Source organism: Dipodomys merriami, unplaced genomic scaffold (assembly GCF_024711535.1).
Source record: "Dipodomys merriami isolate MVZ:Mamm:240054 unplaced genomic scaffold, mDipMer1.0.p SCAF_200, whole genome shotgun sequence".
Lineage (NCBI taxonomy): Eukaryota > Metazoa > Chordata > Mammalia > Rodentia > Heteromyidae > Dipodomys > Dipodomys merriami.
Genome location: NW_027203383.1, coordinates 1,231,355 through 1,245,429, shown reverse-complemented (window position 1 = coordinate 1,245,429; position 14,075 = coordinate 1,231,355). Strand labels below are relative to the sequence as shown.

The following is a 14,075-nucleotide window of genomic DNA, read 5'->3' as shown; positions in this document are numbered from 1 at the left end:
CTTCAGAGTTACCAACAGAGCCTGTCTTTCCTGGATACTTTGAATATAGAGACTTCCCTGTTCCCCACAAGAAATAAACATGAAAATTAGTTTGAAGAAATGTATGTCCATAACACTTCTCCTCCTAAAGAGACATATATCTACCCTTTCCTTCTGGACAGTGGAGGAGACCTGTGGACTCAGAGCATTGCGTTACTCAGGCTTCCCAGGCTTTCTTGACTCTCTCAGCAAGAGCAAAGGAAGCCCAGACACCTGTCCATTCTAATCTCTCTAAACTCACCACTAATTGTCTTGAGCTCAAGACTCCTCTTACTGTGTACATTCTGATAGTGTTAGTCCTGCTACAAATCATAGGATGTTAGGCTGTTTAGCTCCATGACTCAAATTTCTGTAAACCCTGCACATCCGTTGTGTCTCTCAACCTTGATTGACCCCAGAAACTCTGTATCTGTGTCCTCAGAAAGTCAAGGTCCTTCATGAGCAAAATACCTTATAGGTTTTCTCGCTTTTGTAATTATTTCCTTGGCTTTTATAGACTGATAGAAGCCTGGCTTTCTTCAGGGTCACAACATTCCCAACAGTCCATGTAGATGTCTTCCTTACTCATCTTTAGCTATAACACACACATATTCAGCTCCGAATCTTGTGTTATTAAACCTTGATTCAAAGTCTCATTGTTACACCAATCCCCCTCTCTCATTTGCTAGCAAATATGAAATAACCAGGAAATAGAATTCTGGATCTTTTTGTTCTTTTCAAACTTATTCCTGCCTAAGTTCTTTTGATTGTCATATTACAGTTGATGACTCTTCTGACCATCTCACTCATTTCCCAGTTCCCTGAATTCATCTTCTCCAATGATTATGTTTTGTTTTCATGTGTTCCTCTACCTTAGCTTAACCACTCATTTCCATGATTATATCATAGATCTTCTTATTACCCCTACCTCAGTCTGTCTCAGGACAATGCTTATTAATCCTACTATTGTTCATTGTCTCCTACTTCATGTCTTCTCTCCCTGCTCACCTAAATTCATATCTACTGGTATAATCTGTCCCTGCCTTTATCATCTGTAGCTTTTGCTTTTTTAGCTTTGCTTGACTAAACACAGTCCTTGCTAAATTAAACTCTCCATTTATTTGTACTTGTTCCTATCAGATTAATGTGACTAGATAAAACCATAGAATGTAGCTGCCTTATTTGAAATATATGGCATAAGCCTTAACTGGATCCTTAAAGCTACTTGGTAATCATACCATATTTTCCATTCTGCTACATGATTGTTTTATAGCTTCTTTTCTCCCAAAACTTTTAATAAATCCACCTGACATCATCCATAACTTTCTACCCCCTCCTCTGGCTGTCTTTTAGCATTTGGACATATACTCCCTGCTTTCCTGGCTATGTTTCCGACTGAGATACCATTGGTCTTACCTATGCCAGGATCAAGCCCCATAACAATTTTTGTTCTCTGATTTGAGCATGTTGCATTTTTTACATTAAAAAGTGTTCTTATTATTATCTCTAATTTTCTCCCATTATGTTTTTTAATTTAAATTTTATTGTAAAAGTGATGTACAGAGGGGCTACAGTTATATAAATCAGGTAATGAGTACATTTCTTTTTGAACAGTGTGACCCTCTCCTTCATTATCTCCCACTTTTTTCCCACCTGACCACCCTCCCTGCCAGGTTATAAAGTTAATTTCCAACATAGTGTCTAGTGAGTATCACTGCTGAATTGGTTTACCCTTTGTCCCACCATTTCCGTGATTTCCCTTCCCCTCCCCAAATCAGATACACTCATGTATAAGACAAAGGGTACAGAAACCAAAAACAGTGACAAAAGTGAATAAACCAAAGGAAAAAAAAAGAAAGAAAAAATAAATAACAGCAAACAGTACAATGAAAAACCTCTTGTTTCCATTTCTTGGAATTCATTTCAGAAAGCATCATTTTATATGGTCATACACACATACCTATTGAGCCATTGTGATCCTCTCCTAAGAATATACTCCTTTGCTTTCGTTGTGGAATGCTTAGAGTACTGTTTAGTTAATTGTGTGTAAGTGTAATTATTTGCCTTTTATTATCCATTGGATTAACTTGTAGGTTTATAGATATATTGTAGTTATTGCAAATGAGGGACACTATCTCTAGCCATAAAAGAAATGCAAATCAAAACAACATTGAGATGTCACCTCACTCCAGTAAGAATGGCCATTATCGAGAAAACTAATAATAGCAGATACTGGTGGAGATGTGGCCAACAGGGAACACTACTATACTGTTGGTGGGAATGTAAACTTGTTCATCCACTGGAAAGCAGCATGGAAGTTCCTCAAAAGACTAAACATAGAGCTTCCCTATGATCCTGCAATCCTAGTCCTAGGCATTTACCCCAATGACCACAAACTAGCCCTCACTAAAGCCACCTGCACAACAATGTTTATTGCAGCATTATTTACCATAGCTAAGATATGGAATCACCCCTGATTTCCTCAGTGGATGAATGGATCAAGAAAATGTGGTTTGGGGCTGGGAAGGTGGCTCAGTGGTAGAGTGCTTGCCTTGCATGCATTAGGCCCTGGGTTCATTCCTCAGCACCACATAAGTAGAAAAAAAACCCAGAAGTGGTGTTGTGGCTCAAGTGATAGAGCTCTAGCCTTGAGCTGAAGAGCTGAGGGACAGCGCCCAGGCCCAGAGTTCAGGCCTGTGACTGCCCCCCCACACACACACACAAAAGAAAATGTGGTTTGTATACACAATGGGATTCTATGCCTCCATCAGAATGACATTGCCCCATGTACAAGGAATTGGAAGGACTTGGAAAAAAATCTCATTAAGCAAAGTAGCCAGTCCTATCTTATTTTTTCTAAAAACTATCTCTATGAAGCAGTATTCTAAAAACTATCCCTATGAAGCATAAGGTCCATATACAGTCAAAAGTGTACTTGCCAAAGCCACCAAGGACCTCCATCATTAAATGAAATAGTCAGCACTTATATCTAGCTTTCTAACATATTTACAAAATTTGACATAGTTGATCAAGCTTCTTTAACTTGGATTCCAAGATATTATACATTGTTTTGGTTTCTTATTATTCAGTCCCTCCTCAATCTCTCTCTCTCTCTCTCTCTCTCTCTCTCTCTCTCTCTCTCTCTCTCTCTCTCTCTCTCTCTCTCTCTCTCTCTCTCTCTCTCTCTCTCTCTCTCTCTTTCTCTCTCTCTTTTGGTGGGTCATGGGGTTTGATCTCTGGGCCTGGGTGCTATTCCTCAATTCTTCAACTCAGGAGAGTGCTCTACCACTTGAGCCACATTGCCACTTCTAGTTTTCTGTTGGTTAATTGGAGATAAGAGTCTCATGGACTTTCCTGCCTAGACTGGTTTTGACCTACAATCCTTAGATCTCAGCCTCCTTAGTAGCTAGGATTATAAGCGTGAGTCTCCGGCACCCGACCTCAATCTCTTTCATTGGTTCTCCTTGTCCCTCTAATGAGGGGAGTACACAGGTTTCTATATTTGATCTTTTTTCTTTTCTGTAGATACTCATTTTCATTATGACTTCATCCAGTGTTATGTATTGTCTACATGCAAAGATAGCTGTCAGAGTGTTTTCTAGCAGAATCGGTTGCATATAACAGTAAGCATTTATTTTATTTGGGAACCTCTTCGTCACTGGGGACTGACTGTGCTTGCGTGACCAGGCTGCGCTTCTCTTGCTTCCATGAGAAAGCCTGGGCACTGTAAAACCTGGGAATATTCTTTATAATGTGATAGCAAAGTCTCAGAGAACAAGCTCAGTTGTGAGCACTTTTCAAGCATCCCTTAATGACTATAAACAAAGCAAATCAAACAAAACCAAGAGGCAAAGATACTCTGCTTGTTTAGTGGGAGAAACTTCAGAGTCACATAGTAAAAGGTACCAGTTGAGGGAGAAGAAAAGAACTGGGACTACATCTCTTAAATATTGCACGGGATATACTTATACTATACGATAGTAAACTTACATCTATTGTTCATCTGAAATTAAAATGTTTCTGAGCATTCTCTATTTTTCTGACAACCTTAATCTACCTTCAAAACATCCAGAATATCACACCTTATTGTATGTATATCTACTTTTTCTACTATGGATAAATCACTAGCATCTTGTTACCTGACTTAACTGTATAGCTTCCTAACTGGTCCTGAAGGTGTTCTACCTTTATTCCTTCATTTCTTTCAACACAATACCAGATTGATCTCTTAAAACCTTCGGGTGATTCCCTATTTCTTTCATAGGAATACCTCTAGTTCTTTAAATGATTAGAATGCTCTCCATAGCTCCTGCCCTCAGCTCTCTCACTTTATTGGTACTTTTCTTCTTATAATTTCACTCAACCAGAGTGACCTCTTGCTATTTTTTTATTTTTCCTACACATTCTTACCTTAGTGCCTTTATACCAGCTGCTCCTTCAATCTGGAATGGTCTAATACCAGCTTGGCTTATTACATCACTTTTTAAAACTCTCCAATCAAACATCAAGTTAACAATAAGGCCTACCTTAGGCTATATAGCACTCTCCCATCCTTCCTGGCATCTTGATATCTTTTCTACAAAGAATTGATCTTCTAACATATAATAATCTATTTACTTTTACACATACTACGTACTATCTCTCCTTCCACAAAATGAACGTTCTCAAAGGCAATGGCTCTTGCCTTTTTCCTCCTTATTCACTGTATCCCAAGTGATTAGGAGAATGCTGGGAAACATTTGAAGAATGTAATGATAGCTATTACATTTTTATGAAGATCACTTTTAAAATGCTGAATTCAGGTATCTTAAGACAAATGAGTAATTCTGTTCAAATATTTTCTTAACCTGTATGCAAACAGAAGGTTTTGGCCAGATGCCAATGGTTCACACCTGAAATCCTAGCGATTCAGAGGCTGAAATCTGGGGATCACAGTTCAAAGCCACCCCAGGCAAGAAAACTTGTAAGAATCTTGTTTCCAATTAACTACCAAATAATATGGAGTTGGAGCTGTGGCTCAAGTGGTAGAGCTTCAGCCTTGAGTGACAAAGCTCAGGGACCTGGGACGGTGCCCAGACCCTGAATTTAAACCCCAGGAATAGCGCATTCACACACACAGTATTTATTAAATAATTGAGAACTGAGAAGAACTGAGAATAATTTATCTAGCTTCAAGATTGCTAATAAGTATCTATATAGTATTGTTTCTCTAAGATTAATATTATATCATGAATTTAATAAGCATTTTGAAAACTCTAAAAGCTTTAATATATAAAACTAGATATATAAAGTTATACACATCTTAGTAGTCTTTCAAAGAATTCTTCAAAATTAGCTTTAAGCTTCTTCATTTTTGTATTGGTGACATTATTTTACCATAGTTACAACACAAATAAAATGGAGACAGAGAAGGCTAAGAGGTAAGTTTTTGACTTGTGGTTTGGGGAGGACACATGAAAGAAAAACAATAGGCAGGCATCCAGTGGTACGTGCTTATAATCCTAGATACTTGAGAGGTGAAGATTAAGAGGATCACAGTTGAATGCCAGTCTGGATAAAAAGTTAATGAGATTCTCATCTCAACCAATAGCTTGGCATAGTGGTGTGTACATGTGTCATCCCATGATGTAAACAGGAAATGTAAATAGGAAGATTGTAGTCCAGGCTGGCCTGAGCAAAAAGTGAGACCCTGTCCAAAAAATAACGAGAGCAAAAGAGGGTTAGAGGTGTAGTTCAAAGTGTGTAATACCTGCCTAGCAATCATGAGGTCCTGAGTTCAAACCTCAGTGCTGCCACATTAAAAAAATTAAAACAGGGCCGGGAAGGTGGCTCAGTGGTAGAGCGCTTGCTTTGCATGCATGAGGCCCTGGGTTCGATTCCTCAGCACCACATAAGCAAAAAGAAAAAAGCCGGAAGTGGGGCTGTGGCTCAAGTGGTAGAGCACTAGCCTTGAGCTGAAGAGCTGAGGGACAATGCCCAGGCCTAGAGTTCAGGCCCCACAACCGCCCCCCCCCTCCAAAAAAAACAAATAAACCCGAAAACAATGCATAATGTTTTATATCTTGATGACTAGCTAGATGAAAATTAGGAGTTACTTTATTCTTTATTATGAGAGATTGGGAAACTTAACAACAGTTACATTTTTTTGTTACCAAGAAGTTAGTGATCTGTCAATCACATCTATGGACAAACATCTAAGAATTAAAAAACAGGTATTCCAAAATCATCCCTCCAAAACTTTCTCCCAGGTCTGCATCCTGATCTATTTGGCTTTCATTTCTGACACTTGAGCAGGTTTAATGATCTTCCAGTGATAGAACAGCTTACTTGAGCTATATAAGTGCATGAATTATGGCAGTTGCTCTGTGGCAGTAGAAACAATTGGCACTATGAACAGGATGAGACAGATCATGTTAAAGTTTAAAAACTTGAAGGCATTTAGGGTAGGTAGCCCTGTTTTACAGCACAGTCTACTTATGGAGGCCATCAGTGGTAACTCTAAACCATCAAGATGCTTAGTATACTCACTGTAAAGATGTCCAGAATGTCTGTAAAGAATTTTAGGAGGTTTGTTCTGACAGACCACTAAACTGACAGGAAGTTTGAAAGAATAGGCTATAGTTACCTAGAATAACATTAGACAGCACGTCTCCCTTTGAGGGGAGTATTTAGGGTCGAACTCAAGCTGTGCACATGCTAGGCAAGTGCTCCACCACTTGAGCTATACTCTTTCTTATGCTTTATTTACATTTTTGCCTGGACTAGCCTTAGGCAGCAGTCCTACCTAAGGCCTCTCATATAGCTGGGATAACTGGTAGGTGCAACCATACTCCTGGATTATTAACTGAGATGGGGTTTGAGGCCTTGCAAAATGAGTCTCCCAAAGTCTACCTCTGAGTAGTAGCTAGGATTATAGATATGAGCCACTATATTTGGCCTGTTTATTGATAGATTAACAAGACAACATTATATGCATAAAATATTTTTCATAGATGCAGCATTAGTCTAATAGAAAAAACGTCACAATATGTTTTGTGTTCAACCAACCAAATAAAAAATGTGAATTTATTTATTTCACATTTATTTATTTATTTCACATTCAATGCAATTCTGCTCTGAAATTACTTCTAGCATGGTAAAAGTTATAGACAAGTAACTTTACACTTAACTTTCTAGTATGATAAGCTTGGAAAAAGTAAGGACAGGTTCTGTAATTAAACAGGAGGGTCACCGTATCCACTGTTTGTTTGCATTTTGGAGGGAAAGGGGATCTTGGAAGCCTGAAGGTTGAGTGGCTTATTCAAAGATATGAACTGTGAAGGTCCTGAGCTTTAACTTTTATAATTGTGCTATCCTTAATCTCTAAGAAACATATCCATGGTGGCAGTATGTGGCAATTCTTTATAGAATGTGGAAGGGCCAGAAATTATATAAGGAACTGGATAAGTTTAATAAAAAAAGAGGGAAGAAGGCATGAAAAGGGTTCTTGAATTTGCTTTTCATCAGTGCTCTGAGTCTTAAATAATATTTGCATTTGTAGATCCTTCTACTAAAGGACTTTCAACTTTGGAAATGCCACGGGAATCCTCATCTGCCCCTACATTAGAAGCAGGTGTACCAGAAACCAATAGTCATTCCTCAATATCAAGTAAGATTTCCTTCACTTCTACATTGATTTTTAGACACAATTTTCTATATTGTTTTAAAATTTGCAATCCTCTCCCTCTTTAAAATACTGTTAGCTTCCTTGGTGATGCTCTGTTGTTTACTATGTAACACCCTGAGGTACAGCATGCCCACTTTTGTTTAAACTACAAATGCCTTATTAGTTATATGGTTACTGATTGGCCAGGAATCCTGATTTGTTAAAGAATATCCAATTTCATCTTTGAATAAAATAAAGAAGACAAACCCAAAACTAGTTATGTGACACATGAAAAGCAGCATTCATGGTAGAATTATATGTGAAATATGTTTTTTTTTAATCACCTCCATCACTGATGAAACTTTCTCTATATTATCATAAAATAAATATATCATGAGGCATGACTGAATCTAGCCTTTGTAGATTGGAAAATAAAAATGACAGATATATATTCTCTTTCTTATGATCTGTAGGATGATCTGTAGGATGAACACTTGTCATCTGTAGAACGATAGTGTTTTGAAAGTTCCTTCAGTTGCTAAGTCTGAAGAGAAGGTTGGATTCATTGAGGTTTCATCATGATGTCCACTTAGCTTAGTGGAGTCAACGAAGAGACTTTAACAAGGGAAATCTTAGCAGAAATCAGAGATGCAAAGGCACAAACTCCACAAACATTTGTTATATGTGCTGATAAGTTTTGTGTTCTATGTGTATGCTGCCTAAAAGCTAATCAGTACTTATTGGACCATCTTTGACATGAAGAGATCCTGAAAGTCCAAAGATCTTAATGTAAATAAATACTGGTCTTGTAGTATGGAGTATCTTCATCTTCATCACTCATTCATTTGTGCCTTCATTCATTCAGAAATTATTTATTATGTGTCTAGTGGGTGCCAGGTCTTCTGCTTGGCACTGGGGATCAAAGGTGAATAAATAAGACATTCCTTATTTTCAAGGACTTCACAGTCACAATAGTAATTATAGTTACCATTTACCATTTACTTGACACCTACCATGTTCTAAGGTCACACACATTGTTATGTGATTCAACCCTTACATCAGCACTGCATGGTAGATTGAACCTCAGTCTAACAGAGAGGCTAAATGACTTGCATGAAGTCATAAAGCTACTGAATTAGAGATAGAAAGTGATGATATGTCTGTTAGACTTTCAAGCCCAGATCCTTTGTCAGTGTACACCCTGTGTTAGAATAATTCAATCATTTGTAAGATAGGAATTCTAAAAATTAGTTTCCAAGTGATTATTATTTGCCCTTTGGTAGCAAAGAAGAGCTCACTCTAAAAATATTTAACATGATACAATGCCAATTTTAAGTCCACATTGACATTGTGGAGAGGTTTTTTTTCTCTCCCTAATTTATATGAATCATCTAAAAAAAGACAATGAAGTTAGTTAGAATAAAAAAATGGGCATAATTTATGGTAGTCAGTATGATTCAGTTGCTTTGACTTAAGTGGTGTTTAAATATATCAGAATATAAGTGTACCACTGTGTCATGATCCCCAAAATCATGGCTCCATTTGGGCTTTGGGGATTTAGTTTGACATAAAAGATTCCCACGTCTCCCCTCCTCACCATTCAGAGCATTTACTTTCTAGTTCTTGGAGACAATACTTCCAGGCTTACTTAATTTTCTACTGTCTATAAAGGTAATTGGGAGCCTGGGGTATAGCTTAGTGGTAGAACACTTATCTAGAATGTCATGACAGGACCTGAGTTCTGTCTCCAAAACAAAAACAAAAAGACAAGACTGAGAACTGGAGAAATCATTCATCCAGTAGATTTTCATTTGTGTGTGATTTGTGCTAGAACTGGGCTTGAACTCAGGGCTTTCAGCTCTTACGTCATTTTCTGATCACAGCTGGCATTCTACCAATTGAGCCATACCTTCACTTCTGTTTTTTTTTTTTTTTTTTGCTGGTTAGTTGGAGATTATAAGCGTTTCTCAGATTTGTCTTCCAAGAGTGGCTTTGAATTGCGATCCTCAGATCTTAGCCTCCTAAAAAGCTAATATTACAGATGTTAGCCACTGGTACCAACAATCACTGGGGTTTTAAATCCTATTTGAGATGCTAATTATTTTTGTTGTCTTTTAAAAAGATTTTTTTATTTTGAATTTAAAGCTACTCTTCTGAAGTAAGTTAAGAAATTATAAACCAGTTCTCAAAATTATTATTTTACCAATCAATGACAAAAAAATCAGAGATATTTAACATTAGATTGATTAGTCCTTTCTCTAAAATTCATTAAATATGAAGTATTCTCTTTTTTTAATTTTAATTTTTTGTGAACACACTGTACAGAGGGGTTATAATTACATGGGCAGGTTAATGCGTACATTTCTTATCAAGCATTGCAGCCTCCTCCTTTGTTTACCCTTCACATCCCTTCCAAATATGAACTCTTTTCTTGCTCATTCTATCAGCTGGTTATTTTGTAGCTAAACATGCCTTGACCACTGTCAATCAAGCAGCATGCTTATTACATTAGTAATAATAGTGTAATTGATTTCATGTTATACCAAGTGGCTGCTTTGCTACCACAATTGTAAAATCCATGTATCACATTTAAGATTTTCCAGAGCCATTTAGTCATCCTGATCTCTACCCTCTCTTTCTAGGGCATGCAGTTCACTTCTTTGGTTTCTGAAGTTGATCTCATAAGAGGCAAAACAAAAAAAAACACCAGTTGTCAAATATCCCAGTATTGTGAACAAAATCCACACCAGAGGTTTTTGCGTGCTGTCTTACACTGGATATTGGTGGGGACTGGTGGGATCTCTTGATAAATAGGAGCAAAAGAGTAGGAAGCTTTCTAACTGTCTATTGGCAGTGGTTTTTTGCTGTTTTATGGTTTGGAAGTAATAAAACATTTCATTATTGGGTTTTTCTTAATTCAGGATAACAGTTTTATCATCTAAAGCAAACACATGTAGAACATACTTTAATGTTATTTGATTACATTTTTCAAACAGTAGGCAGAAGTTCCTATAGAAATAGGACATTGACATTGATAAATTTTGGTTTTAGGGCCACCTTAATTGCTGATTGGATTCAAGTTATAATATCATTTGATTAAATTTTGCTTTCTAAATATTGGAATTGAGATGTGTCAACTTACTCCTAGATACACACACATACACACACACACACGCACACGCACGCACGCACGCACGCACGCATGCAAGCAATGCATACATCCTACAGGACCTTATAGGGGTATCATGAAGACCAAAACTGTGTTTAAATAAGCTCCAGTAAAGAAAGATAAGTTAAAAATTCAAAGTAGCTGGGGGCTGGTGGTTCATGCCTGTAATCCTAGCTACTCAGGAGGCTGAGATCTGAGGAACAGAATTCAAAGCCAGCCTGGGCAGAAAAGTCTCTGAGACTCTTATCTCCAGTTAACCACCAGAAAGCCGGAAGTGGTGGTGTGGCTCAAAGTGGTAGAGCACTAGCCTTGAGCAAAAAGAGTTCAGGGACGCCCAAGCCCTGAGTTCAATCCCTATGACATGCCTCCAATTCAAAGTAGTATCATCTGTCTTTAATACTTTTGGGGATCTGGTGGAGTATTTCAGTAAAATATCAAATGAAAATAATCTAATCATATTTCCTCTGCTGTAATTGGGATCAATATTTATAGGCTATAGATAATTGCTAAAGGACACTGTTACTGTGTATACTGAGTAAGGAAAGACACTTGGAACAACATAGTGCCTTAGTTTTCACTTGGATAGGAGCATGTAACGTGCTAAAAAATATGACTGGATAATGAAGTTCAATTAAGATTCATACAGATGTGTAGGCCTTTGTGCTCTGTGGAATTTTATTCCCCCTAGTAATCATCTCCTAATTTCCTTCATATAGCTCAGTATAGGCAGATGAAAAGGGGATCCCTGGGAGTTCTGACAATGAGCCAGTTAATGAAGCGACAGCTGGAACATCAGTCTAGCGCCCCCCATAACATCAGCAACTGGGATACTGGTGGGTCAAGCTTTTTCTTCTTTTTTTTTTTTCAACCTCTCAGATTAGCTAATGCCAGAAGAATAGTTTTTCTCTCATGTTCTTTGGTTCAAATAATTTTAAAAACCTGAAATAATTAAAAAGTTGATTTAAACATTCCAAGTGTTCTAGAGAATCTAGGCTCACCCAATTCTTTTTTCTTTAAGATCCAGATTTTAGGTGTTACCATATTCTCTGTTCTATAAATTACAAAGTACCCAAAAGTAAGCAAGTGTTAGTAGAAGTAATAAGAGGAAAAACAAATGTAGGCTTAGTGATGATGTTACAATCCTGTAGGTTTGGGAATGAGTTCTGTGTATTAGAAGTGGTCACTAGGTTATAGTCACACACGTTCACACTCATAAGATGGAACTACATCTAACCTCCGTTTTAGAGGAAGAATTGACTGCCATGACATGTTGTATTTTAATCATGGTCAGGGTATTTTCTAAACTTCTTATTTTCTTCTTCACATTTACTACCTTCTTAAGCTGCAAGCTTCTTTTAAGTGGCCTTTTCTTTTTATTTAATTAAATGGATCATTTGAGGTACAAGATGATATATGAAACACTTTGAAGCATGCATACACTGTGAAAATGAAAGTTTATTCTTTTAGTCTTTTTAGTACTTTCTGGGTATAAGAAATTATTTTAATAATCTTTATGATGACCAGCAATTACAATATCTATAAAACCAAGACCCTGATATTCTGTTTATAAATTATAACATATATGTATATAAATGTGTATATGTGTGTAATTGTTTATTTACGTATACATGGGGGATTGTATCTTTTTACTTGTCCTTTTATTCTTAAAAAAAAAAGACCTCTTTTCAATAATTAAGTTCCACATAACACACCCAATCTGCATGTAAGAGACAGGTCCAGTTATCCTGAACTTGGTAAGAGTTCTTAACAGTCTAAGGAACTAGTGTCTTCATTTAAAAATTTATGGGAGTGAACACTGAATAGCCAGAAGCCAGTAGGCAGGGAAGAAAAGGGAAAAAAATAGCCATTGGATGGCCAATCTCAGGAGGTTATTCGGCATGAGCGAAGTCTTTCTGTTCATACCAAACAAGACTTTTTCTATCTGTACAGAGTGGAAGCTGTGTAAGGATCTGAGAATGGCAGCTTTTGTTGGCTGGGTCTCTGATATTAAATTCCTAGGTTAAGCTGAGCTCTGAAAATTATTTTACCATGCTGTTGTTTTTGTAACAAGTAATTGAGCCTAAACTAACCATTTTAGATTCTGGCTATAATTACAACCCAATTTGGTTGACTTTTTGAGTAATAAAAAGGCAAATTGATTTTGTTTTCTGATCTGAATTTTAACATAAACACCACATGATGTCAAATAACCCATTAACTGATTTGTTTTTACTTTTCAACCAGACTTCATTCAACTATGTTCATGTTACTTGATTTTTCATTTAAACACTTATTTACATGTTGCCTGAATTTTTCATCTGAGTTTTCCATTCTCTAAGTTGGTTCTGTTACTATATGTTTTACTAGAGTTTCATCTCAAGATTTTTTTCTTTCCTTCTTTTTCTTTCTTTCTTTCTTTCTTTCTTTCCTTCCTTCCTTCCTTCCTTCCTTCCTTCCTTCCTTCCTTCCTTCCTACCTTCCTTCCTTCCTTCCTTCCTTCCTTCCTTCCTTCCTTCCTTCCTTCCTTCCTTCCCGTCTTCCTTGCTCCCTCCCTCCCTCCTTCATTCCCTCCCTCCCTTTCTTTCCTTCCTTTATCTTTCTTTTTTTAAAAAAAGATATTGTTGGGGCTGGTTTTGAACTTCTGGGTTCCAATCATTTTTCAGTCTCAGCCACTTGAGTAGCTAGTACCACAGACACATACCATAGTACCTGGTTTTAATATTCTCATTTTTATTACTGCCATTTTCGGGCAGAGTCTATGAATGTGTAGTGTGATATTTAGGTGGCATGTCACTTTAAACCCCATATTGATTCAGTGACTCACTAGTCTCAAACAAGAGCAAATCTGGCCATGTACACACACTGAGAAAAGTGACCTGAAACATGAGTCCTGATGGATGCCCCAGCTCTGTACCCACCAGCTCACTCTCAGAGCACCATCTCTCTATCGTATACATTGAGATGACTTGCTTCTGTGCCTTATCTTTCCTGTGAATGAACATCCCTGAAGCACCTTGCCAGGATTTCTGCTTCTGCCCTCTATTTCTGTGCTCTGTTGCCCAACCAACTGCTCGCCATTTCCTCTTCATGGGCCCATGTGTTTCTGTATGAAGTTTTTGGTTGTTGCTCCAAATGATCACTTATGTATTTGTTGATTTTCATAAAACATTTCTTTTAGGGCTATGATATGGGCCATTCATTTCATATCAGGAGATACAAGACTTGTTCTTCTTTGAGGTGGGG

The 14,075-nt window shown here is 37.3% G+C and overlaps 1 protein-coding gene across 5 annotated transcripts in view; it reads left to right on the top strand.

The window, feature by feature from the left end:
- Positions 1-14,075, top strand: part of LOC138833113 (protein unc-79 homolog) — a 238,281-nt gene that overhangs the window by 166,296 nt on the left and 57,910 nt on the right. For 4 of the 5 annotated variants that reach the window (XM_070031453.1, XM_070031454.1, XM_070031452.1 and 1 more), the window contains 2 exons: positions 7,559-7,666; positions 11,549-11,665. In XM_070031453.1, coding sequence (XP_069887554.1) covers positions 7,559-7,666; positions 11,549-11,665 — 225 coding nt within the window. The remainder of the gene's footprint in view (positions 1-7,558; positions 7,667-11,548; positions 11,666-14,075) is intronic. The other variant, XM_070031455.1, reaches the window with a different exon arrangement.